General features: G+C 39.0%; 1 protein-coding gene across 1 annotated transcript in view; it reads right to left on the bottom strand.

Annotated features, from left to right (window-relative positions):
* luzp2 (leucine zipper protein 2) overlaps positions 1-21,594 on the bottom strand; it is a 147,434-nt gene extending 125,840 nt beyond the window's left edge. The window contains exon 1 of the mRNA XM_067419021.1: positions 21,270-21,594. Within this exon, the coding sequence (XP_067275122.1) occupies positions 21,270-21,331 (62 nt within the window). The 5' untranslated portion in view covers positions 21,332-21,594. The remainder of the gene's footprint in view (positions 1-21,269) is intronic.
* Positions 21,595-26,244: the final 4,650 nt, after the last annotated feature.

Raw genomic sequence — 26,244 nt, 5'->3', positions numbered from 1 at the left:
ATCTCTAGTTCGGTTCATTTGGTCCGAACCAAGGGCAAACAATTATACATTGTTGCATTTTTCAGCTTTTTTGGTTCCTTTTCACACCACACTGATTGCTTTGGTCCGAACCAGTTGAAACGAACCAAAACGCAGGCACATGACAACATCCACATCACTCATTGGCCATGGCGTATTTCCTAAACTGCTTTTCGATTGGTCAGAATTTACGTGTGGGAAAATTCCAACAGAAGAGGAAAAGCCAGCAAACTATAATAACACTATGGAGAGACGACTGCGCGGGCTGGTTTGATCCCTGGCCATAATCTATTACACTGTGTGTATTTACCACAGTATGCAAACAATACATTTCTATAATGAAGCGCGGATGCGACGTGAAAACAACATTCTAATGCACTGCAAACGGTGAGCGTGCATTGCTCGTCACTTCAAGCGGAGGCGTGCATTAATTATTCTTAACTGAAATGCTCATCTTCCCGAAAATATTTCCAACGATCTATCAGGTAATAATGTCATGCACATAATGTCAGCGCAGCTAACTATGGCAGCTGGTTTAGTCCAAAAATGATCAGTACTTTTGCAGTTGGTTCTGTTCGAGGTCGGATCACGTTCTCACCAGAAACTAACCACTCCAGAGTTCGTTTGAAAGCGTACCGAGACCACCTCTTCAAGGAGCTCTCAGTACGTTTGTTTGGTCCGCTTTTGGTGGGCATTCGAACGCGATTGCTGCTTTCAGACCTGACAAAACGAACCGCACCAAAGAGGGAAACGAACTCTAGTACGATTCAACCGAACTAAATGAGGCAGGTGTGAAAGCACCCTTACACACCACAGCTGAAATGCTCCCACATTTGGCATGTTGGCGGGTGTCATGTCATGCTGCTTACAACTACTGAAGAATAGTTTAGAACTGATACCATTCTGTGCGATCCCCGCAAGATCTCTGTAAACTCTTTTGAATTGTTTTGAAAACTCAGGTCAGGTCAAGGGTCATTCTTAATTGAATTCACTTTATTCATTTAAAATATGTATATATAAGAGCCCTAACCGCGTGGCTTTGAAGTTTCTTACCAAAACCCAAGTGATTCTCTTGTTTGGCTGATCTGGTTACGGGCCCCGCTATCATTCAACACAAAACAGCCTCCCTCCAGCCCTGGGCCATCCTTCTTTCATGATCAGAGCCATAGATTTGTAGCATGTTTTATTCATGAAGTTCTCTTTTGTACATGCCTGACCAAGTCTTTCCTTGCACACTTTAATCTGAGTAATCACTAGTGAGTTACGCATCTCTGCTCTTTCTTTTCGGTTCCATGGGGGACCAATTACAGGCTATTAAGGGAAAGAGACAAGACAAAGGCACGAGGAGGCGGGGACAAAGATACAATCGTGATTTATAAGAAGCTTTCATGGTGCGATGGCTGCTTGACAAACACCCGGATATAGTTTGTTGTTGCTTCTACCATCTTTTCCCTCTTAAATTATTCATGCTGCTCCACTAAAAATTGGTAACATAAATAGAGGCATCAGAGTCGAGCCATTACACCACACCCTACGAGACCAATCCGGAGAGAGGACTCGAGAGGTGGAAAACAAATTTCTGCTGTCTTCTTAGAGAAACAACTCAGGGTGTGAAGATTCGGAAATCTCTTATTATTTCGCCCTCCGTTTGATCACCCTAATGCTGGAACTAATGCAAGCGGAGAATTAACGTGCATTACTTCTACTGAAGGCTAGATTCAAAAGCACATTTTTTTCTTTTACAGACATCATTTGTTTCAGAGTAATTTACCCCGAGAGCCTGTGGAAAACATCGGAGCGCTGTATGTGCAACAGAAACCTCTATTAAATTTAAGTCCATATATCTTTGACTTCACAGTTTGTCTTCTCAATCAGCTAATGCTTTTGAACATCTTGGCTTAATGTGATACAAATAAACGCACACAACTTTGCAGATGCTAGAGGACATCATTTCAAAAGGGGGCTAGAGCGTTTCCGGCTTAAATAATTCAGAGGATTCTTTCAACGTCAGTTAGCCGGTCATTCTGAATCACCCCTTTGTCCTTTTCGAGTAAAACCATGCAGCATCCTTGCAAACCGTTCATGTCATTGCATTGCGGTGTTGCTACCGTCGATACTGGTGGGGGTGGGGGGGGGGGCGCTCCCTAGACTCTGATCAACCTTGGTGACAAGATTGATGGCTGAATAAAACTCACAAACGACCGGACATTTTTGGACTCATCCGCCCTAGATCCCCAAACAGCAATACATGCACATACATAAACACAAACACACACTCACGCACACACACGCATGCACACACACACGCACACTTTCCCCCTCCGGCCTTGTCCTGACACACCTCAGGTCGCAAAGCTGCTGGGAGATTCACGTTTGACTGACAGGCGGCCATTTTTCTCTCGAGGGGGTGTCAAGGTTACTTTCCTTTTCCTCTACAGCATGCACAAAGTTTAAAATCAAAAGAAAATGGACAGATCCGCAGGGCCCTACGGAGAGATGCAACTTTAAAATCAAAGCTCAGGGTCTAACAGAACAAGTCAGGGAATACAGTGTGCTAAACAGCTTTGTCAGAAAAGTTTTATTTTCTGACAAATGCCACTTCGGATTCACAGCACACTGAATGCAAAGTTCTGGAACAAAACAGACAACGACAATAGAAAAAAAAATAAAGGTTTGTGTGTAAAAAACGATTTGTGTTCTGTTCAGCATTTTCCAGGAGTTTTCACCAGTGTCACTTGCTGTTTTCCTTGTTTCACAAAATGTGTTTTTCCTTCCCTATCACTCTTTATCGCTCAACACTGCTAGATGCATCAATAAACATTGACAAATTCCCTTCAAAGATTGAACTGAGACCACATGATAGTTTCAAACTGATTTTTAGCTCCATCTCTTGAATTGTCATCATAGAAAAGGCCCATATTTTGCACACCACATGACATGTATTAAAATTAATAGCCAGGTTTTGTTGTTGTTGCCAAATATAGAAGCTACTTTAAATGCAAAATCATTTCTTGATAATTAAAGAGAGAGAGAGAGAGAGAGAGAGAGAGAGAGAGAGAGAGAGAGAGAGAGAGAGAGAGAGAGAGTGAGTGAGTGAGTGAGTGAGTGAGTGAGTGAGTGAGTGAGTGAGTGAGTGAGTGAGTGAGTGAGTGAGTGAGTGAGTGAGTGAGTGAGTGAGTGAGTGAGTGAGTGAGTGAGTGACTGAGTGACTGAGTGACTGAGTGAGTGAGTGAGTGAGTGAGTGAGTGAGTGAGCGAGTCAGTGACTGAGTGACTGAGTGAGTGTGTGAGTGTGTGTGAGTGTGTGAGTGAGGTGAGTGAGTGAGTGAGTGAGCGAGCGAGCGAGCGAGCGAGTGAGTGTGTGAGTGTGTGAGTGTGTGTGAGAGTGTGTGTGAGTGAGTGAGTGAGTGAGTGAGTGAGTGAGTGAGTGAGTGAGAGAGTGTGTGTGAGTGTGAGTGAGTGAGTGAGTGAGTGAGTGAGTGAGTGAGTGAGTGAGTGAGTGAGTGAGTGAGTGAGTGAGTGAGTGAGTGAGTGAGTGAGTGAGTGAGTGAGAGAGTGTGTGTGAGAGTGTGAGTGAGTGAGTGAGTGAGTGAGTGAGTGAGTGAGTGAGTGAGTGAGTGAGTGAGTGAGTGAGTGAGTGAGTGAGTGAGTGAGTGAGGTGAGTGAGGTGAGTGAGTTTTACTTGTGTAGTTGTTTATATTACATTGTGGGGACCAAATATCTTCGCAATGTAACATAAACCTGAGATCACCTACATTGTGGAGACCAGCCAGAGGTCCTCATTGAGCCCCATGTTAAAATTCTCAACTTTAAAGCAGAATAAAAACATGTTTACAGCTTGGTACAAATTGTGGTTTTGGCTTATAAGGCTAATTTTGATCTTCATGACAACTGTGAGGGGGGTGAATTTTTTTATAACTCATTCGTTTACGTTATATAAAGCCTTAAAGTTCTGCATAATTAAGGGCGTGGTTACAAGTGGATAGCCATTTATCTGCCGTCTATAGTTATTGCGTCACCTCAGCTCCGCGCACATCCCGCCTTTTTGCCCATTTTCTGTTATCCGGGAGTGACACGCGACGACTCGCTCACAAGATGGCAATCCAGCTCGTCTCTACTTTAAGCTTCAGAACGGCTTATCAGAATCCTATGGGTGACGTCACGGACACTACCTCCATATTTTTTTACAGTCTATGGGAAAGACCCTACGATTCACAAAATCCTAGTGTGTGTGTGTGTGTGTGTGTGTGTGTGTGTGTAAAACAGGGCATTGTTCTTCATGTGTTCAAGCTAAATGTGTACAAGATCCAATTTAACAAAAAAATAGTAATTGGAAAAGGGTTTTAGAAGAATTTATATATTGTTTTAATGGTGCCATTTTTGTAAAATAATGTTCTTCTTGATATTTAGATGTCTCATATGATACATTATACATTAACCAGTCCATTAGCAATTAAGGATCTTAAATATTCAGGATAGCATTTCAAGTGACCTTTATATGTTGACTTTGGCAAAGCATTCACCTCAAATAACTTTAAAAAGACAAACTTCTGAGAAACGGGTAGAAATGTAGCACTCAAGTGAAGCACGTCTAGTCCAGGGAAAACAGGACACACACTAAGTGCATTCTGTCCCAGGGTTATTCTGATATGGCAGCCGTCTCTCTGCTGCTATCTGTCCATGAACTTTGAGTTCATCTAAAATCAAAATCATCTCAGTGCCCAAAAATGACTGGAGAGAAGAAAAACGACAAGGAGAGACTTGAGAAGTTGACCCTGAGTGGATGAGAAAGGAGACAAGGAGACAAGAAAAATGAAATGCCTCACCATTGCTTCCATCTCTAAGAAAACTCTCTTATATATAAATATATATAATAAAAAAAAATCAGCAGTCTGAACCAAGGCCAAGCTTTGCTGTGTGCCTTTTATGAGATCCAATGAATGTTTGGTTTTTGCCAATCATGCCATTCACCAAAACATCTGCCTCATCTTCACTAGAAAACAGCAATTCCTTTTTTCCATTTTTATCTCAATTAGAGATGTCAGCAGGGAAACATTTTGGTGGGGAATCTATAATTCATGTAACCAAGTGAAAAGGCATCCCGTTTACAAATAAACTGCCTTCCTCTCTGCTTTGATTAGAAATGGACGTGTTTGGTTCTAGAAGACCAGGGATGGAAATCAAAGTATTGAATAGCCTCGGTTCTGATCCCAGTTTGTTTTAAAGGTGTCATGAACTGGCTTTTTACATTCAAAAACATCATAACTAATAAGTGATAGGCTATTTTCTACACTGGTTTTGAGGCTCTCTCTTGAACGCTGGGTTTTGATGGGTGTGCGGCACTGAAGACTTAGAAGTAAACGCCCACAGCTAGATTTGGATAAGATTTGCATATTTAATGAGCTTCGGCTCCCCTGTCAGTTCAGTTCACATTGTGGTTGCTTTAGTGCAGTTTTCAGGGTGGCGAAGTTTAAAATTGAGTTATTGAGTAACCATTGTTTCACACTAAAAGCATGTTAACACATCGTGTATTGTGGCATATTGATTCATGATTCGGATCGCCAATGTGATTTCGTGATTTCAGCAGTTTGACACGCGATCCGAATTGAATCCGGACCGTTTAAATCTTTATTTGAGGACTGAAAACAAATCCGGAAGAGAAGACAATGCTGAATAGTCGTAGTTTTGGACCAAAATGTATTTTCGATGCTTCAAGAGATTCTAATTAACCCACTGATGTCACATATGGACTACTTTGATGATGTACTTCAGCTCCCCTGTCAGTTCAGTTCACATGAGGTATTGTTTTGAAAGCAGCAACCGGAATGATTCTCTAAATCACAGGGCTTGTAACTGTCTTTATCAAACAAACACAATGATTTATTTCTCATCCATTCACGATTGATTGGAATATTATTTCTGTATTACTTGGCCTGAACGATCAGGGGATATAAGCGGAAACTACGTGCACACACACACACGTATGTGTGTGCGTGCACACGCCCAGATCAAGAAAGGAATATTACTTTGCGTTTTGGTTGCCCTCCAGCACCTGAGACTTGTTTACAAACAATTCCGCAGTGAAATGAAGCGAACACACAAACGTTCTTCCCCACGTGAGCTGGAACTTCATTAAAAAATAAATATAGTATCACACAGGAAGTTTATATGCAGAGACTGTGTTCTTCCACAGCCAGGAATAGCGCAATATCTTGCTATCTTCTTCGACATGTTTATTGCTGCTGGCTTACGCAAGCCGATCACCTCCATGAGTCGGTGGGCGAGGCTACTGAACTACACATGCTGTAGGGGTGTGTTGCGCACATCATCATTTTCTGGGCCTGGTGTCTATAAAAGCTTTTCTTTGACTAACAACGAAGTTTTCAGCTCTGAAACTTACCGGATATTACCATGACCTTTTATACATCAAAAGCTCAAGGGAAAGTTGATTTCTCAATTCATCACCCCTTTAATTAATACATATTTGGAAATGAAATGCAATTTAATTAAAAATATATAAATCATAAATATCAGTAATAAATATATTGAAACCAATCTTGTGTGCTTAAATAGACTTTTAGTGACTTTTCAGTCATTTTTGAGGCTATCCAAGAAATGGCTTTATATATTAGACAACAATACTAAACAAACAGCATATCCACATATTTCACCAATTAGGTTTTTAAAATATATATAAAATACTATAATAATAAAAACACTATTCGAAATAAAACTAACATTATTTTACAGTGTCCTTGTAACACATTTTATATGTAGTTACTGTAACTATAAATTATGCATAAGTTCACGCAACTAACCCTAAATCATTCATGTATATTCATGCATGCGTCTAACTTGCTCTTGAATGACCGCTCTGATATGGCAGAAGGCTTACGTATTGCAGTCCACTGAAACGGCCACTAATGAAGCATCTGTGTATATCTATTCTGCATCCGAATTGTGCATTCATACACACATACTATACAACATACTTTTTAGTGGTTGCAAAGTAATTACTTTTTCCAAATAAGCACCTACTCAAGAAATTATTCGATTTCGGGAGCAGCAACACTAACGCAGATTCATTAAAAAGCTGCTCATAAGAGTCATGTGTTTGGGAATGGGACCAAATTGGTTATGCTGTTTCATAAGAGTCATTCATTCTGTAATTGGACACTGGTCTTATTCACGCTGTAGATTCGATTCAATTGCGATTGATTAAGTATTCCGTCCACATCGGCAGAAGCCTGCATGTGTGAGATCCAAACGAATGTCATTCGGATCTGGTATTTCTCACAAAATGGAGCCGCTTCTGAATAACAGGTTCTCGGTTCTTTTCAGGGCAAGTTAGAGGGTTCATGAGGTTTGAGAGCTGTCTTAAACTGTATGTTTTTGACAGTTCAATTTACTCCTATGGCGACAAGAACCAGACATGCTTCAATGTCTGCGTAACAAACGCAGAACACCCAAAGCAATACTTCGCAGCACTGACTTCCTGTGGGCATTCATTTTAAGCAAAAGCACAGAGTGTGGTGCTCCCTGTCCCTCTATTTAAACAGCTCAACCGTCGGCCTCCCTCACCCACTCTATCATTGGAAGTCCAGTTGATGTAGGGTTTCAAACTTTAAGCACTGGGTAAAGAATATTCACCCAATCTCTTTGTCTGACAAATCCCCAGCGGCCATGCTCTCGCTCCTGTTCCGAAACAGTTCCCGCCGCTTATTTATTTATATGTCCCATACAATCCTATTAAAGTGTTTATAAGACATGGCTTTATGATTTCTGCTATAATTCCCCTAAGAGGTTTTGCATATTCATTCATGTGCTTTCATAGTGGCAAGTATTGTCATATTCTGAAGCTGACCAAAAATACAAAAGGCTATGATGCACACCCTCCTCTATACATTAAAGGGATAGCTCACCCAAAAGTGACATTTCTGTCATTAATCACTCACCCCCATGCCACTCTAAACCTGTAAGACTTTTGTTCACCTTCTAAACACAAATGAAGATCTTATTGATGAAATCTGAGCTTTTCGTCCCTCCATTGACCGCTACACAACTCACACTTTGACACTTCAAAAAGTTTGTAAAAGTAATCCATAATTGAGTGGTTAAGTCCAAATTTAATCCGAAACATGATCACTTTATATGACAAACAGACTGAGTTTAGACTTTAAATCACATATAAACATTAAACGACACATTAGTTGTGGTACTAAGAGGCTCAAACATGCTGCACAACACTAGAATGAACCTCATTGGTTCTTGCATATCAAGCAAAGTTCACTGACTTGACGTGCGAGAACCAATGAGGTTCATTCTTGTGTTACGCATCCCGTTTGAGCTTCCTAAAGAACCAATGAGGTTCATTCTTGTGTTACGCATCACGTTTGAGCTTCCTAAAGAATCAATGAGGTTCATTCTCATGTTACGATCGGTTAAGCTACTATTTATGTTTGCTGATCAATGTTTGTATGTGAACAAAAGCCTACATTTAATCTGTTTAAACCAGTTGAATCACTTCAGAAATTTTGTACTAAATCGCTCTATTCATATAAATTAGTTTTACGATCTCTTTATGAACTTTAAGAAGCATCAAAGTGTCAGTTGCGCAGCTGTCAATGGAGGGACAGAAAGCTCTCGGATTTCATCAAAAAGATCTTCATTTGCATTCCAGAGATAAATGAAAGTCTTACAGGTTTGAAATGACATGAGAGTAAGTAATTAAATGACATAATACCTTTTTTGGTTGAACTAACCCTTTAAGAGCCCTGATTGACCTAATTTGCATACCTGTATGAATAGCCTACCAATCATGGTGTACTTGAAAAGTAAAAAGGCAAAGTCTCTATCTGATGTTGTCTTTATAAAAGCCTTCCCTTTGACTAGGGAAAATAAATTTTAAAAATAAATCGCCTCCTGCAGTGAGTTTTCATGCTGTTAGCATGTGTTTGAACATGTTGCTGTGTGTTTATACATCCACTGACATACAGCATTGTACTGCTACTGATAAAAATTTGCTAAGTCTCACACAAGATTTGAACCCGAGAACCTTTGCAGTCACAGCAAAAAGCTTACTTCAAATCCAACAAACCTTTATAGTCCAAGATATAAAGCTGATGTTATCAAATGAAAAAATGTCACTAGCTTACTGGAACATTTGAGTTTATCAGAAAGAATGATGTCAACCACATCTCCATCAAATATGCTATTGAAAGTACATTTAGTTTCTAATCGTACCGATGTTAAACTATTGACATTCCGATTTGACTACAAATGCAACAATAAATCCCCATCTCGAGATCACATGCTATTTGTGTGTTAAAAGAGTATAAACTTATGTTGAAGCAGATATACGGTCTGGTATTTTTTTTCCCTCAATATATAAGTTGGCTATAAAACTAAAAGCCAGTATGAAGAGAAAATTAATTTTAAATCCTACAATTACATTATGTATTACTGTCCCCAACAATGTATAAAACAATGTTTCTGTCTTTGTTCCAATGTAAATGTGTTCCACCTCAGCAATGTTTACATGAACACATTTACATTACCCTTTGGACTATCAACATTCAAACAATACGATGTTTGGATGCACATAGCCTACTTTTTTTAATGAAATTCAGGTGCCTTAATTCGTTTTATATTTGTCATGGCAAAGCAAGTCTCTGCTATTGCTAATTTACTTTGTGACTGTTTGACAGCCTGCTTGGTTGCCATGGCATTCTGATTACGTTATGCTTCTCGAATTTCAATTTTCACTCTCTGTCAAGACAAGAGCACAGGACAACACCTCTCTCCACTAACGTCCAATCTACCCCCATCTGCATGCATATCCTCACACTTATTGTCTGCATTCAGAACATCTCAGGAGAATCCCTCTTTCCGATTGGCTTCTCATCGAAGGCACTGTCCCACTTCAAACATCACACTTGCATAAAGAATATGGTTGATCTTACCGCAGAAAACAGTAAATGCCAAAACGTTCTATTCCATATTAATGCGTACTAGGTCAAGCTAAATACCAATGCCAATGTTTACCTTACACATTAAAGCAATAGTACAGATTCAAGTCAAGATCAGTCAAACAGGATTAGGATTTTAATGCAAAAAATGTGAAGCTTGTTATATTATAAAAGCACTTACATTAAAGGGATAATTCCCCCAAACGTGAAAATTTGTTGTTAATTTATTCACCCTCAGAACACCAAAATGCAGGTGAATTTTTCTTCACTAAAGAAGATCTTTAGCTGAAACAATGGTATCCTTGGTGATTTGATGCAAGTCAATGTTTAATTTCACTTTGGGAGTATTTTTTTTTTAAATACAGGAAAAACAAAATTAATACCAGTGGCTTCTGATGATATATTAATATCTTACAGCCTGTTCTCATGTTATTTGGACACATTTTATGAGGTGGCTAATTTGTATGAATTCGTGCAATCTCTTTTTTTTTTCATAAAGCATCATCAGGAAGGATCACCTCAAACCCCGCCCCTAAACCTTCCAATCACTGGGGTCTTGACAAATCAGAAGAAAACGTACGAGTGAGGTCATACGAATTAGCCACCTTGTAAAATACATATGAATTTGTGTGAGATTGTGTTGGGTCTTAAGAAGCGAAATGATCACCGAGCACACCAACAATTTTATTTTTGTGATACGTGCAGGAGCTCAAAGGTTGGGAATGTGTCAAATGTCAATTTTCCAATTTGAGATTGCACAAGTGAACGTAATCCAACATTTTTAAATGGGGTAGATTAGGAAGTATTGGGAAAAACTAGGAAACGGCAAAAGTGTGTTTTATTTTAGGCTTTGTGTCTGTAAAAAAATAGAGAGAAAAAGAATAAACTCCATTAAATGTGTAATGACAGTGATCTTCTTATAATGCAGCCTCTGACTTAAATGAAGTTGGTGGGAGTCATGAATCAGAGTTGACTCCAAAAAAAAACTGAATTCAATACCCCTACACTGTAAATGATAGTGGTTTTAATGGTAAAAGACAGTACAAATGCTACTGTGAAAAACTGTTGATTTTTTAACAAAGCTTTTGTACTATATGCTGAATAACTGATAGCCTAATAATACATTTTATCATACATTATTAAATGTATGAATAACCTAATCATACATTTAATGTAATTTTACAGTAAAATACTGTAAAACCAGTTCCCATTCCCATAATTCTCATGCATGACACTTCACATCTGATGTATTTTTACTGAAATAACTATATATCTTCTTTGTTTTTCGTGGATGTTTCTGATCAGTTAATCAGGGTTGTGTTACATCTGATGTTTATGGCATTTTTTTTTTTTATGTCGTGTGTAAACGTGATGGAGTTTGTGTAAATGACACCTATTAGGGGTGACTTCAGGGTGATTGGGACACTTTTTGTCATCGAGATGTCCCAATCAACCTGAATTAATCTTACATTAGCATTTACCTGCTCAACTTTGATTTATCATGTGACTCTCTCATCACCACCTGTTTTTGGTCAGTGTATTACAAAAGGTACAAAACAGATATTAGTACTTCAATAGGTTGGTAAATTAACTTTATATCAGTTAATAAAATGTGTTAATAAAAAGTTAAATTTGTAATGCTAATGTATTTTTTTACTGTAAATTTCTGACAACCACGGCTGCCATTGTTTTTATCATAAATGTAACTTTTTATAGGCCTTTTTTTGTGGTTGCTTTAGTGCAGTTGTCAGGGTGGCGAAGTTTAAAATTGGATATAACTTTACACAGAAGGTTATTTAGTAATCGTTTTTTCACACTAAAAGCATGTTAACACATTATGTATTGTGGCTTAACTATTATAACAGTGAGACTTTTAATATTTACAGACTGGCCGTATTCACTTTTGTTGCAAGTGCCTCACTGTAACCCAAAGTTCATTACATTACAGTACCATTTCAAGGTAATCAACAAAATGCCCTTAAAATTCTGTGGACTGAGCTTCAAGGGTTAGTTCACCCAAAAATGAAATTGATGTCATTAACTCCTCACCCTAATGTCGTTCCACACCCTTAAGACGTCATGATTCGGATCACCAATGTCAGGTGATTTCAGCAGTTTGACGCGCGATCCAAATCATGAATCAATCCACTGATTCATAACCGTTTGAATATTTATTTGAGGACTGAAAACAAATCCGGAAGAGAAGACAATGCTGAATAAAGTCGTAGTTTTTGTTATTTTTGGACCAAAATGTATTTTCGATGCTTCAAGAGATTCTAATTAACCCACTGATGTCACATATGGACTACTTTGATGATGTTTTTATTCCCTTTCTGGACATGGACAGTATAGTGTGCATACACTTAGATACACTCTCGGACTAAATATAAAATTTCTCAAACTGTGTTCTGAAGATGAACGGAGGTCTTACGGGTGTGGAACGACATTAGGGTGAGTCATTAATGACATCAATTTCATTTTTGGATGAACTAACCCTTTAACTTGCTCTAAACCCATACTAATTCTTTAATATACATGAGTCATGCTCCTTCAGCTGGGTAAAATATAAAAATATAAATATCTCAAATCATAAAGCTAAAATGTAATCACAATTTCTAATAGAAACCTCCCAGTGCACATAACAGATGCGACCTGAGGAGAGAGAGGGGTCTGTAAGGTTGCTGCCATGCATCACGCAGGTGAGCACAGAATAATGTTGGACTTTTTCCATTTACTTCTCACGATGCCAAGCACTCTGGGCGCGGTCACACATGGGCACCTCTGGATCTGCCAACAAATCTGTTCTATTCTCCAGCCTGGCACATGCTCCTCTCCACTCTGAACGCAAGATATAGCCATAGCAGTTCCTTATTCTTTAGAATCTATCAGACACATACAGGGAGAGGCTGTCAGATTTAAGCGATTGCATCAGGCGGGATATTTTCAGGATTTCAGGAGGTTTAACCCCAAGGATGCTGCTGAGAAATAATAATAAAAAATAAAATAAAAGACAAGACGAGACGAGACAAGAAAAAAAATGGGAACAAAAGAAAAAAAATCTTCTCAAACCACAGCCTTTTGAAAAAGTTTCAATAGCATGCAACTGGGTTAACCTGAATTAGAAACTACATTATCTTAGTTTGCCAAAAGACTGACGCACAAAGCGACATGTCATTCTCACTACTAAACAAATCACACAAAAGCGAGAAAAGCGCATGGCCATCACTCATCAGTGTGTTCACCGCAAACTCTGCTAGTACACTCACAGACGAGAGCGATTCCTATCAAGGGAACAATCACGGTTGCCATAGCAACCAAAAAAGCATTCAAGGTCATTATTCACACAAAGAATGGAATATTTTACCGCATCCCAGTAGCAGGAGCGTGAGGATATCAGCGGGAATGTTCAAGCCATTAAAACACGAGATTTATGGGTAATGATCGAGCCCATAGAGCACGGCTATGAGACATATGACCCCCTCCCACCAGCCACCGTGTCATCGATCCACACCGCAATGAGTTTGTCTTCCCAGTCATTTTCCGACATGACACCGCTGCCTCTGAGGCTTTGCCTGATAAAAACAAAAGGGTGCAGGCTTCCGCAAGGGGAGGAAAAAGGCACATGAACAATTACATGACCTACCCGCCATCCTTGATCTAGGTTTAAAATGGGAGTTCCCCACCTTTCGTCTTGCATTTATACCTCGGCAAAATGCTCTTTTTGACATTTCAGCCACTTCACTGGAGGCAAAGTTTTGGCAGAAGAGGCTGCCACGGTTCCCTACATCAAAGTTCGAGTCATCAGAGAGAGAGACTGCGATCCTGAGGGAGACGCTGGAGGCATGCGAGCGGAACTGAAAAGCACTGACAGTTGTAACAGTGAACTAAGCCACTCGAGCCGGGAAACCAAAACCCACAGCCACAATACAGAGGACGTGATAAAGAGACGTTTAACAACTTAGTCGAGCATTTGTGAGAACTTTTTACCATCATATTCTGCAATGTGACATTCAAACGAAGCATAAAATAATGTGTTAAAGGGGTAGGCCTTCCAAAAAAAAAAAAAAAAAAAAAAAGACAAACAATGTCATCACTTACTGACACTCATGTGTTGGAACACAAAAGAAGACTTTTCTCCCCCATATAAAGTCAATGAGGTCCAGTGTTGTTTTGAACCCTGACTTTCATTAAATGTACAAAAACATTATGGTATGGAACACAAAAGCTGTTTCGAATAAAGGCATAGAAATTGGAAGAGTAAGTGGTGACCGAATTTAAAAAAAAAAAAAAAAGTGTCTGAACATAACCCATTTAGGATTGGTAAGGTTTTATCTTTTTCAAATAAGTTCCTCACTCTTTGCTTACAAAGGCTGCATATATTTGATGAAAATACACTAAAACAGTAGCCTAGAAATCTAGACGCACCCTAGCGGCAGCAAACCTAATCTGCCGCGAGTGTCGTCTAGCAACTCTCAATACCCTTCTGAGCTGTAATCGCCAAACTCTTGTCCGGCCAATCACATCGTGTATAGAGTTGGTGGGCGGGGCCATAATGACGACTGCCAAGTTGCGTTTGCGTGCTTATAGTAAACACAGAAGCTGGCGAACGGCAGTGGTCTTTCGAATCAGCTTTGACCGCGACTCTGGAAGACCTGGAGTTGAGCTTTTCTCTGAGAAAAGAACAAAGAGCGGCACTGAAGTCATTCTTGAGAAGGGAAGATGTGTTCTGAGTTTTGCCGACCAGATACGGCAAATGTTTAATCTATCAACAAGCTCTGTTTCACCTTCGTTGCTCTGGTTGGTTGTAGCGCTATCCTATCGCGTGCAGAGGGAGTTTGAAAGACAACCGTTTATCCCGCCCCTCGGATTGAGCTGTCAATGGTGAGTTTCCAGACCAAACATCTTGATGTGGGTCTGGCTTGTCAGGCTACTAAAACACTATATTGTGAAATATTACAACATAAAAAGGTAACACTATTTTAAGGTGATATAGTATACTACATTTTCTTACTATAGTAATAACAAATTATGCACAATTACAAGTAGGGGAATTCAGGTTGACTGGGGAACTTTTTTCCAAGGCATCTCAATGGCAAAAAGTGTCCCTACCTGCCTGAATTCACCCTAATATAGACGTAAACCAAACCCTAAATATAGTATTACTACATACTAATAGCACATATTTGAGTAAATGTAACTGACACTTTGAAATTAAGTGTAACCACAATATATTTTCATATTTCAATATATTTTAAATATATTTTCATTTATTCCAGTGATGGCAAAGTTGACTTTTCAGCCTGATTACACGTCTTCATTGTCTCATCTTTCAGAAATCATTCTGATATGATGATTTACTGCTCAAGAAACATTTCTTACTATTATCAGTGTTGCTGATTGATATTGTGGAAATCACAATATCACTCTGCTGAATACAAGTTGAATGGTAGTTTGTGTGTGCGCATGTATATAAACTGTAACTAACAAAAAATGAAGAGCTATTTAAGAATATATGTAAAACCCTTTTTAAAAAAGAAAATGAATTAGTCAGACCACACAGGGTATATGGCCTTGTATGAATGCATAACAAATTCTGACACATACGATGATGTATTACCAAAGCAATGATAGATGGAGCATAACGCGCACACACCGCAATGCTTATGAAAACCTACGGGGGGAAAAAATGTATACATGCAGGAATAGTCCTTTTCTTTTACTGTATGAGATTTACTGTTATATGGGTGAGTGCTGCAAGGTCATGGTTACCCTTTCAAATGAAGTTCCCAATTCATTCATCAGCCATAGCCTGACCTATTCATCATCGAAGTGTACAGGCATGCCATGCACATGTAGCTGGGGAAGAATTCAATTAACAACACCTCAACCCATCTAGCCATTTTTGTGCTACTTAAAGGGCTCTGATGAAATCGCTCAGTACAGCTTCTGTTGGGGTAGGTTTCCCCAAACATTAAATGCTTATGCAGCATAATGTAATCATCTCTCCATATAAAATGCTGAACAGTACAGCTTTGCTGATTTATACATGTGTAGTTCAATACACGTGTCTGTTGAGCTTTGCAGACCAGTAAGCAGAATTGATGAAATGTTGGTGTAGATTGTGAGAAAGCGTTTTCGCTGTTGGCATGAGAGCGCTTTACTGCTGAGCAGGGATTCTGGATATCTAAATGCGAGCTGCGCAAACATATTTTATGACCATGTTTTTAACCAAAGTATCTGAAGGAAGTCATTTAAAAATGTATGGATACATCAAAAATGTAGGTCTACAATTTTAAAACTACAATTTCTATACTCATTATAAGGAGGAATGTATGATACTTTTTATATTATGAGCTCTATACAACTCTGTTTTACTGTAACATGTTTTATGAACTAGAAAACGTGATTTAACTCTTTCCCCACCAGCTGTTTTTTTTTCATTTGTCAGCATTTTTGATCATTTACACAAATGTCGTGGCCCCCCTGAATATTTTTTTGTATGAATATCTGAACATGCAACATATATAAAGAAAGAACAGAGCTTTTAAACAAAACAACCTTACATTCGTTTTTATATTCATGCATTTATTTTCTTTTTTTATCAACACTTGAATGTGGGTATGTTTCTTAACCCTTTAAGACCTTAAGGCATTTTTAGAGTTGTTGTTTTTTTTTTTAGAGTGACATACACAAAAGTAAAGACTCAACTCCAAAATTATAGCAAAGGAGAGTAAAAAGGTAGGTAGGAAAGGTTGGACACTTTACATTTTTAGATACAAATTACATTTGGACATTCTCTGAAAGTTTGAAAGAACATTTGGTTTCAGTTTCTACTTGCTCTTAAACAGACATGCAAATGGGAGAGCAGCAACCTTTTGAGCAAAAAGCTCATTTCAAAACTACATCCAGATCAGATTCAGAACGATGATCAAAACACAGATGGAGTAGATCGAGTTCATCAACTGACATTAAAGACTCAAGTGATAAGTAAAGACTCATAATTGCAAAACTATAGCAAAGGAGAGTGACCAGTAGGTATCGTTTAATAGAACAGTTTTTAAAGGGGTGGTTGATTGTAAAATAAGTTGGATGTCCTCAGAGTGTGTATGTGAAGTTTTAGCTCAAAATACCCAAGAAATGTTTTATAGCATGTTAAAATTGTCACTTTTTGAAGGCGAGCAAAAAACTTTTTTGTGACCCTTTAAATGCAAATGAGCAGCTGCTCATGGGGCGGAGCTTGAAGAACTCCAGTTAGCAGCTCTGATTACCTCATGCTGACAGGCAATGAAACTGTTCAGCCATTTATGTTCAAACTGGAGTTAGGCAATGATGGAAAGAAAAAAAAAGTAACGTACAATAAGACGGATAGTTTCTGAAAGGATAGTTGATTAATTGAATGTAGCTTATGTGGCGTTATCTTCAGGTCATTGATTAGCATATTCCGTCATGATAATCTCACCCCCTTTGTTGAGTCTTCCCAGGGGCAGGGTTTCTTTCAGAGTTAATGACGTCACTAACCCGGGAGGAAGCTTGTGTAGTCCTTACCAGCCGTTTGCTGTAGTCCTTAAAAAGCGATTTCTTGAAAAAGAAAATATCTCCCTCTGCTTTGAACGTTGCAGATGTTGTTTATGCTCAAACAGAAACATTACACGCAACCTAACGTTAAAAAAGTGAAATCAGCAACTAACTAACTAACCCTTTGAATTTTAAGAAAACAATTACAAAACAATTACATTACATTTGGAAATTCTCGTGCTGGAAAACTATTTGACAAGTAACTCAGGAAGGAAATAAGGTTGGAGGAAACCGTTTTTGGTTAAGTTCCCCTACATGGGTGCTCCATCTGGATCAAATTTTGTGATGATAGCATAAAGTGATCAAAAATTACAGCATTTGGAACCAAAGTTACCTTTTTGTTTAGTCCTTGACACCCACTAATTGACATTTTTAAAATTGTTCCTACATGGAGAATATCTTATAATCAATGCAATGGATTATGTTGATTTTGGGCTCATTTTAACCATGAGAATCTACTGTAAATAATGCATTTTCTATGATCTGTGCACGTTTCATGAAGTTATGAGCAAAACGGCAAATTAAAAATAGTTTTTAATTAGTTAAAAACTAAATTAAAAGTTTTTAATTAGTGCCTGATCACATATACAATTTGTGCAGACTCATTTCAAGGGTGAAACCAACACAATATATGCATGATGGAGGCTTGATCTAAAAGTGTATTTTTTTGCGCAAGACATGCAAATGTCTTAAATCCCTGTAGGTCTTAACAGGATGTTTTTTAAAAAGCAAACAACATTTTGAACAAAACGTTTTTTCAAAAACTACGCCCAGATCAGATTCAGAACGATGATCAAAACACAGATGGAGTAGATAGAATCTACCCCCCCCCCCCCCCCCCCCCCAAAAAAAAAAGCTTCACAGTCCTATAGCTCGTCCTGAGTTGACATTTCATTGAGTAAAATTAGGCCGTTTTGATATATATGCGGTCTAATGCTAATGCATACTTTATTTGACATATGCATTTGCTTAAATAGGCGAAGAAGCAGAAACAAGAGATAGCATGTGTTTTGATCAGGAGATTCAGTACTCCGAAGACAATAGCGCCCCCTACTGTACAACAGTAAAAACACAGAAAGCCAGACATTTCTGTCAATGGCGGGGAAAGGGTTAAAAAAAAATCACAAATTCTTAATATGCGAGTCCATGATCACTGAAAGATAAAACTGGCAAAAAGTGACAGACTCATACTCATACCAGTGTGCTAGATTAGCTGTGATTAGCAACAAAACCGAATATAATGTTATATAAACACAAAAAGACTCAAAGACAACAAATAAAACGGCTGTTGTAATGACTGAAACATATAAAAGTCTTAATGCTCAATGAGGTAAATCAAGGGAAATTAGGGCAAGGGTTGTTTTACACCACAGTTATTGTAGGTTGCAGTTTTTTTCTGCACAGCACTGTATCTCTATGGTTGAGAGTTTGACCTTGTGCCAAAAAAAAAAAATAACTGCAGAGAATTTTGAAATGTCTTTGATGCCTTTAGTAATAAAAAGAAAAATTAAAAAAGTAGTTTTCCCGTCAATGAGAACTGAAAGCAGATGATCTGTGCAATCACTAGCAAGAGTAGCAACGGTAAGGTCATGGGTTCGATTCCCAGAGAAAGAAAGTGTACAAAAGTGTAAAAAATGTGTTCCCTGAATGCAACGCAAGGCAAGTCTCTTTGGATAAAAGTGGCTACCATATGCATTAATATGCTTGTAAAGGCAAGTAGAGTCTGGAAATGTGAAATGAATATGTAAACATCAAAGCATCGTCATCCAGTGTCCCTTTCAATGCAGTCGCATCTGGGTTTGTATGGAAAATTAATCTCAGATTTTGAAAAGGTATGTCAAATGTGTGTTTGACATTGTCCTAATGAGTATCTGGAGATGTGACTCGCAGACACTGGCATTGATAAATGTCTCGCATTAAGAAAAACCAAGTGAGATTAATTACTCTTCACGTTATTAGATGACCACATAGACATACTTTATCCAGGCCACGCCTTTGATTTGAGTGTATAACATTTAAGCCCGATTAATAAACTTTGATCAGAGGAGTACATGCTGTGATTCTAATTTAAAACAAGGACGGAAATAAAAAATGATGTTACAATAAAAACACTGTAAATGTAAGCCAGCTTACAAAATGAGAAATAAATTACAATGCAACACTAAAAAAAACGTTATTTAAAATAGTATTATTGCTATTGTAACGGAATACTGTAAAATGTATATATTATATTTTAAGTACAAAGTAGATGTTTAAGAGCTTAATTAACATTATATCTGTTAGAAAAATATATAGTTATGATTATGAACTGTAAATTGTACAGCCACCCGAAAGGCCAAGGACAGAACACTTGATATCTGGCAAGCACATCTGCCAGTTTTGTTCTGTTTTCAATAAAAAAAAAAAAAAATTGTACACATGATTTTGAAATAAAGCTACATACTAATGGCAAAGTATGTGTGTGTGTGTGTGTGTGTGTGTGTGTGTGTGTGTGTGTGTGTGTGTGTGTGTGTGTGTGTGTGTGTGTGTGTGTGTGTGTGTGTGTGTGTGTTTGTGACTTATGAGGACACAAATGTGTATAATGACATAGGTATGACATAGGTATTACAAGGAGAGGGTGACTTATGAGGGCATTGGACATGTCCTCACTTTTCAAAATGCTTATAAATCATACAGGATTAGTTTTTTTTTAGAAAGTAAAAATCCAGAATGTTTCCTGTGATGGGTAGGCTTAGGAGCAGTGTAAGTGTAAGGGGATAGAAAATACGGTTTATACAGTATAAAAACCATTACGCCTATGGAATGTCCCCATATGTCACAAAAACAAAAGTGTGTGTGTGTGTGTGTGTGTGTGTGTGTGTGTGTGTGTGTGTGTGTGTGTGTGTGTGTGTGTGTGTGTGTGTGTGTGTGTGTGTGTGTGTGTGTGTGTGTGTGTGTGTGTGTGTGTGTGTGTGTGTGTGTGTGTTAACAATAACTATATCAATGTTTTCATTGCAAGCATGTGTCCTCGAGGGCCACTCCCTGGACAAGTCTAAAGGGCAGAAGTATTTGCAGAAGAAATAAGCTTTTAATACGCCGTTTAATTCACCCAAAAAGAGCACGAAGAACACCCCACAGATGATAAAGTCAATGTTCAAATCTTGGCTGAAAGCTCACTGACCTTTCCCGTGCTCTGGGTTCAGAGAGGAAGAGGCATGGCTTTATCAGTAGTTAAATTAATGATCAATCCTTGAAAACTCCCTGACTCTGCAAGACTCCTCCTGGCTTAGCCTTTCTTCTCTCTTTATTCCTCATCTCAGATTCTCCCCCTCACTGCATAATACACACACACGCACACACACACATCCTGCGATTGCACAGGCATCCCAAAGCTCTGCCACAAAACTTGCACCTTCCCATAAGCCACAAGCCACATCTCACTCACTCCGTGTGCCAGAAAGCGGACGTCTCTGTTTTGTCTGCGGCACCAGCCAAGCCCAGAGCGGAGGAGGCAGGAAAAAGTTGAGCTGTTAAGCATCCTTCCCCTCGCTCTCGGTGCCGTCTCAATCACTGTGCTTCTCTCTTGGGAGATTTTTAAGCACAGACAGAGGCTTTAACACTAGCACACATCACTGGGGTTGTCACAGATGAGTATAATCAGCTATTGTGTCCGCGTGAGACAGACCGATGTGGTTGAAGGATAAAGCCGGAGATGTAAATCTGCTCTTACCTGCTGTTGAAGCTTAAAGCAGGAAGGAGGAACAGAAGGTAAACGGCTCCGATGAATTTCATTGCTTTGTCTTGCTCTCATGCACTCGGTGTCTCTTTGCCCCTTTTTCTCTCGATCGCTCGCTTTTCCCTTCTCCCGTTCTCTCTCCCTCTCCTCACTGGCTCGCTCACACGTTCTCTCTCTCTCTCTCTCCCTCTCTCTCTTTCTTTCTGTGGTGCACACACGTTAACGCAGGCACACACTGCGCGGCAGGCAGATGCAACGCCGTAAGCGGTCTGTATATGTGAAAGTGCGGGGCTCTTCGGCTTCAAATAGCAGAGACAGGGAGACGGACGGATTTATTAATGGACAGAAACTAGGGTGCAGGGGCGGGGGGGATCCGGAGAGGAAGACTGGAGAATGATTTGAGGTGGTGAGTTGATGTCAGCATCAATACAGCCAGTGGCTCCCCGTCTTTCTCTTCTGCGTTCAACAGCGAGATGAATACCTGCTGGTGTGTCCCACATGATATCCATCTGTCTTGGGACGGGGCAGGGCGATTATCTGGGCTCGAGGTGAGCAGGGTTACTCCACAAAGACTGAATTAATCAATTTGCGTGGAGATTACACTTTGATGGCAGGGTTCATTAGTTTGACATTTTGTTCTCTGTTGTCCGTCAAAGTAATTGATGAGACATTTCCCTGCACACCGTCTCATATTGTGCGATTAAGAGGGTAAACCGGTGATGATAAATTTAATAGTCGCGCAGACACTTTCCTTTACCTTTCTGCCGTGCTACATCTGATGTCTCCATTCGCCTTCTCAAAACGGGTGTTCAAATCCTGGACAGAACGAAACAAAACAAGCGTGTATTAATATATCAACATCAAACTAAATTATGCAATGTTCCATTGATTAATATTTAAATCGCCATGAGATGAAAATTCACACAATCTATTTTCTAAATGTATGCCATTGATCGTATTGTGAACGATTCATCCATACATATTCATTTTTTTTTAAAATGGCCTGAGACTTAAAATTAATTTAAATCAGCACACATCTCCATCCAAACCAATTCCTGCCTTCATTTTTTTTTTTTTTTTTTTGCTCTATTTAATGTACATCACCAATTTGGAAGATTTGTCACCATTTCCATCAGGACTTTAAAAGATTTTCTCTAAAAATGCTAAATTTCTGGTTGATTTTAACCAACAATAAAAACAAACAACAACAAAAAAAACAGGACCCTGACCAGCCGACACAGTAACAGTGTGAAAACTCATCCAAAGGCATGCTTTGGGTGAGACCATATGAATCGAATCCAATTAATGCAGTTTACACATGACGTCGCACCCACATGCTCCTGGAGGGCAAAACCAGGCTTTCATCCATTGCCGCAAGTCATTTTTAAAAGGTTTTAAGCATTATTGTAGTTAGTCTAAAAAGACCAAATTCAATGCACAACCTTATTGATGATGCATAGTATGTACAGACAAACCGATGAACCAAGAATTTAAATGCAAGGCGCAGTTTAATTATATTATATGTCAGGTCCTGATCACTCTGTCGGGGTTTATTCTGCGATAACAACCGGCTGGGTGTACATTATCCCGCTTATTACACGGCTACTAGTCTCAAATAAATAATTATTAGACACAAAATATTGTCTTGAGATTAAATATTTTATTAGCTCTTACGCAAAGCTTCCGCGAAGAAAAACAGTTCCAAACTGCTTTAAGCCTTTATCTATTGCTGCTAAATGTTGAAAATGAATGCTGAAAGGGTTAGTTCACCCAAAAATGAAACCAAGCCTATGATTTACTCACCCTCAAGTCATTATAGGTGTATATGACATTTTTCTTTCAGACAAATACAATCGGAGTTATATTTAAAAAGTCCAGGCTAACGTTAATCCCAGCAGTAGTTGTAGTTGTGTTTGAAGTCCCTAAAAAATGCAGCTGTCCGTCAAATAACGTGCTCCACACGGCTCTGATGGGTTAATATAGCCTTCTGATTCGAATCAATGCGTTTGTGAAATAAAAATATCCATATTAAAAACGTTATAAAGGAAACCTGCCTTGAAGTCTTCCATTGTAACCCACGGCTGTTTAAGCCACAAGATGGCGCCAGCGTTAAGCATAGAAGTAGTAACTCTTTTTCATTTCGCAAATAATGTTTGATATCAAACTGATGCTCAGGATTTGAGTTACCGGTCAAGCTAACTCGCAGTACCCGTATGAGCGGGTGTTATCTGGAAATAACCAAAAATAACGTACCGCTGGAATGCGCGATTGACCAATCAGAATCAAGTATTTCACAGAGCCGTGTAATATTATATTATATTATATTATATTATATTATATTATATTATATTATATTATATTATATTATATTATATTATATTATATTATATTATATTATATTATATTATATTATATTATAGCTCAAGAAGTTAATGCTGGTTCTGGTAGAACGATGTCAGAATATATGTATCACAGTTTGTTGCGTATGGGGCTGTATAGCCGCTGACCAGTCAGGGTGCCCATGCTGACCCCTGTCCACCACCAAATGCGCCAACAGTGAGCATCAGAAACGTTTCTTTAGGCAGCTGCAATGCATGCTATTTACACCAAGTGCAAAATAGATGTAGATGCTATTTACTAAGTGAACATAGTGATATACTCTATTTACAGCATATAAAGTAGCAGTTCTTTGCAATTATGTGTAAATAGTAATTACATGCAATTTATTATTTTGACAGATACACACTATTTGCACCTCCAGATTGTTGTACGTTAACAGGATGCTATAATAACAGTGTAAATTATTATATGTATTCAAATTATTAAATGGATGCTGCCTTAATGGGACAATAAAAGACCTCCCTACATCTACCCCTAACCCTAACCCATAAATTCTTTTATTATTATTAAACATCCGTTAAGCACTATTTCCACTTTTAGAACCTTTTGCACTTGGTTTTCTTTTGCATCACGTGGATGGTCTGGTGCGTGTGAGTTTCTTACCTGGGGAACACATGGCCCCAGGACGCACTATGGGAAGAAGGAAAGCCGACAGAGGCAGTGCGATGCTTTGGGAAATGTTCTAATGGGAAACTTTGGGTCCTGCCATCCATGTGGATGTTACTTTGACACGCACCACCTACCAAAGCATTGTACACCCATTCATGGAAACGGTATTCCCTGGTGGCTGTGGCCACTTTAGCAGGATAATGCGCCCTGAAGGAAAATGGTTCAGGGATGGTTTGAGGAGCACAACAAGTTTGAGGTGTTGACTTGACCTCCAAATCCCCCAGATCTCAATCCAATCGAGCATCTGTGGGATGTGCTGAGCAAAAATCAGATCCATGGAGGCCCCACCTCACAACTTACAGGACTTAAAGGATCTGCTGCTAACATCTTGGTGCCATATAACACAGCACACTTTCGGGGGTCTAGTGGAGTCCATGCATCGACAGGTTAGGGCTGTTTTGGCAGCAAAAGGGGGCCGATACAATATTAGTAAGATGTTAGGCCTGATCTACATACATACTTATACTGATCGGTATATATACACACATGACTGTATACATCATCAATAAGGTGTATACTGAATTTGATATTTTAATATCACTGTTTTAGTACTGAAGGCACTCTTTCCCCACCATTAGCAGAATTCTCCATCAATCCATGTTTTCACTGTTAAACGGTAAGGGGTGCTATTACACAATCTAAAAAAATAAGCAGAAACAAGAGATAGACCCAATCCCAAATGGCACACTTCATGTGCACTTTCGGTCTTGTGGACTTACGATGGCTGCCACATGTCTGTTAAGTCCATGAGCCCATAGGGTATCCCATTAGCAATTTTAGTTTTCAGAAGGGTGCTCAAGAGCACCCCCTTTGCAGTCAATATGGGTCCTTGTGCGCACTTATGCAGAGCCTACACTGAGTGAGCTCTGCAGCAGACTTCTTCCTGACAGTCAAAGTGGCGTTACGTCACAAAAAAAGTGCAGACTCATAGGAAGACCATAAGTGTTTAAACAGTACCATAGAAGCACTGCTTACGCACATGTAAGCCAACGCAGTCAAGCATTCAGAAGCGTATAAATCGAAACTGCCTACTGAATGAAATGAAACAATGAAGAGGTGTATGACTGCAAGCTTTGGGCAAGCTGTTTTGCCTGTACTTACTATAGTAAAAACAGTAGATTGTGTTCTACACGAATCTAACCTTAAAGCTAACTGTAACTCTTTAGTTAATATTACTCATTATTTATTAAAGGTGTCATGAAAAGAGGTCAACTAATGACGTCTGTGTGTTTTTTACATTCAAAAACATCATTACTAATAAGTAATAGGCTATTTTCTACAGTGGTTTAGGGGCTCTCTCCTGAACGCTGGGTTTTGATGGGTGTGCGGCACTGAAGACTTGGAAGTAAACGCCCATGGCTAGGATTGGATAAGATTTGCATATTTAATGAGCTTCTGCTCCCCTGTTCAGTTCACAGCCGAAATACATGTCTTTATCAAACAAACAATGATTTATTTCTCATACACCCGCAATTTATTGGACTATTATTTTTGTATTATAAAGCCTGCACGATCGGTCGATATAAGCGCGAAATATGTGTGTTTTACTCACATAAGTGTGTAGCACCATTCCTGTTGGATCCAATATAGAAGAAACAACATTGTGCTTTAAATCTCAAATGTCTGCAAATCCAGCATCGACCTGAGATTTGTTTACCAACGATTCCGCAGTGAAATGAAGCGAACACACAAACGTTCTTCCCCACGTGAGCTGGAACTTCATTAAAAAATAAATATAGTATCACACATTCCTAATATTAGGATCAGAAGGAAGCTTACGCTATTCCTGGTTGTGGAAGAACACAGTCACTGCATAATATCTTGCCATCTTCTACGCAGCTCCATGAGTCGGTGAGCGGGGCTATGGATTAGACGCGCTGTAGAGGCGTTTCGTCGCGCG

Source organism: Pseudorasbora parva, chromosome 16 (assembly GCF_024679245.1).
Source record: "Pseudorasbora parva isolate DD20220531a chromosome 16, ASM2467924v1, whole genome shotgun sequence".
Classification (NCBI taxonomy): Eukaryota; Metazoa; Chordata; class Actinopteri; order Cypriniformes; family Gobionidae; genus Pseudorasbora; species Pseudorasbora parva.
Note: the sequence above shows the minus strand (reverse complement) of the source record. Positions and strands in the feature narration are given on the sequence as shown.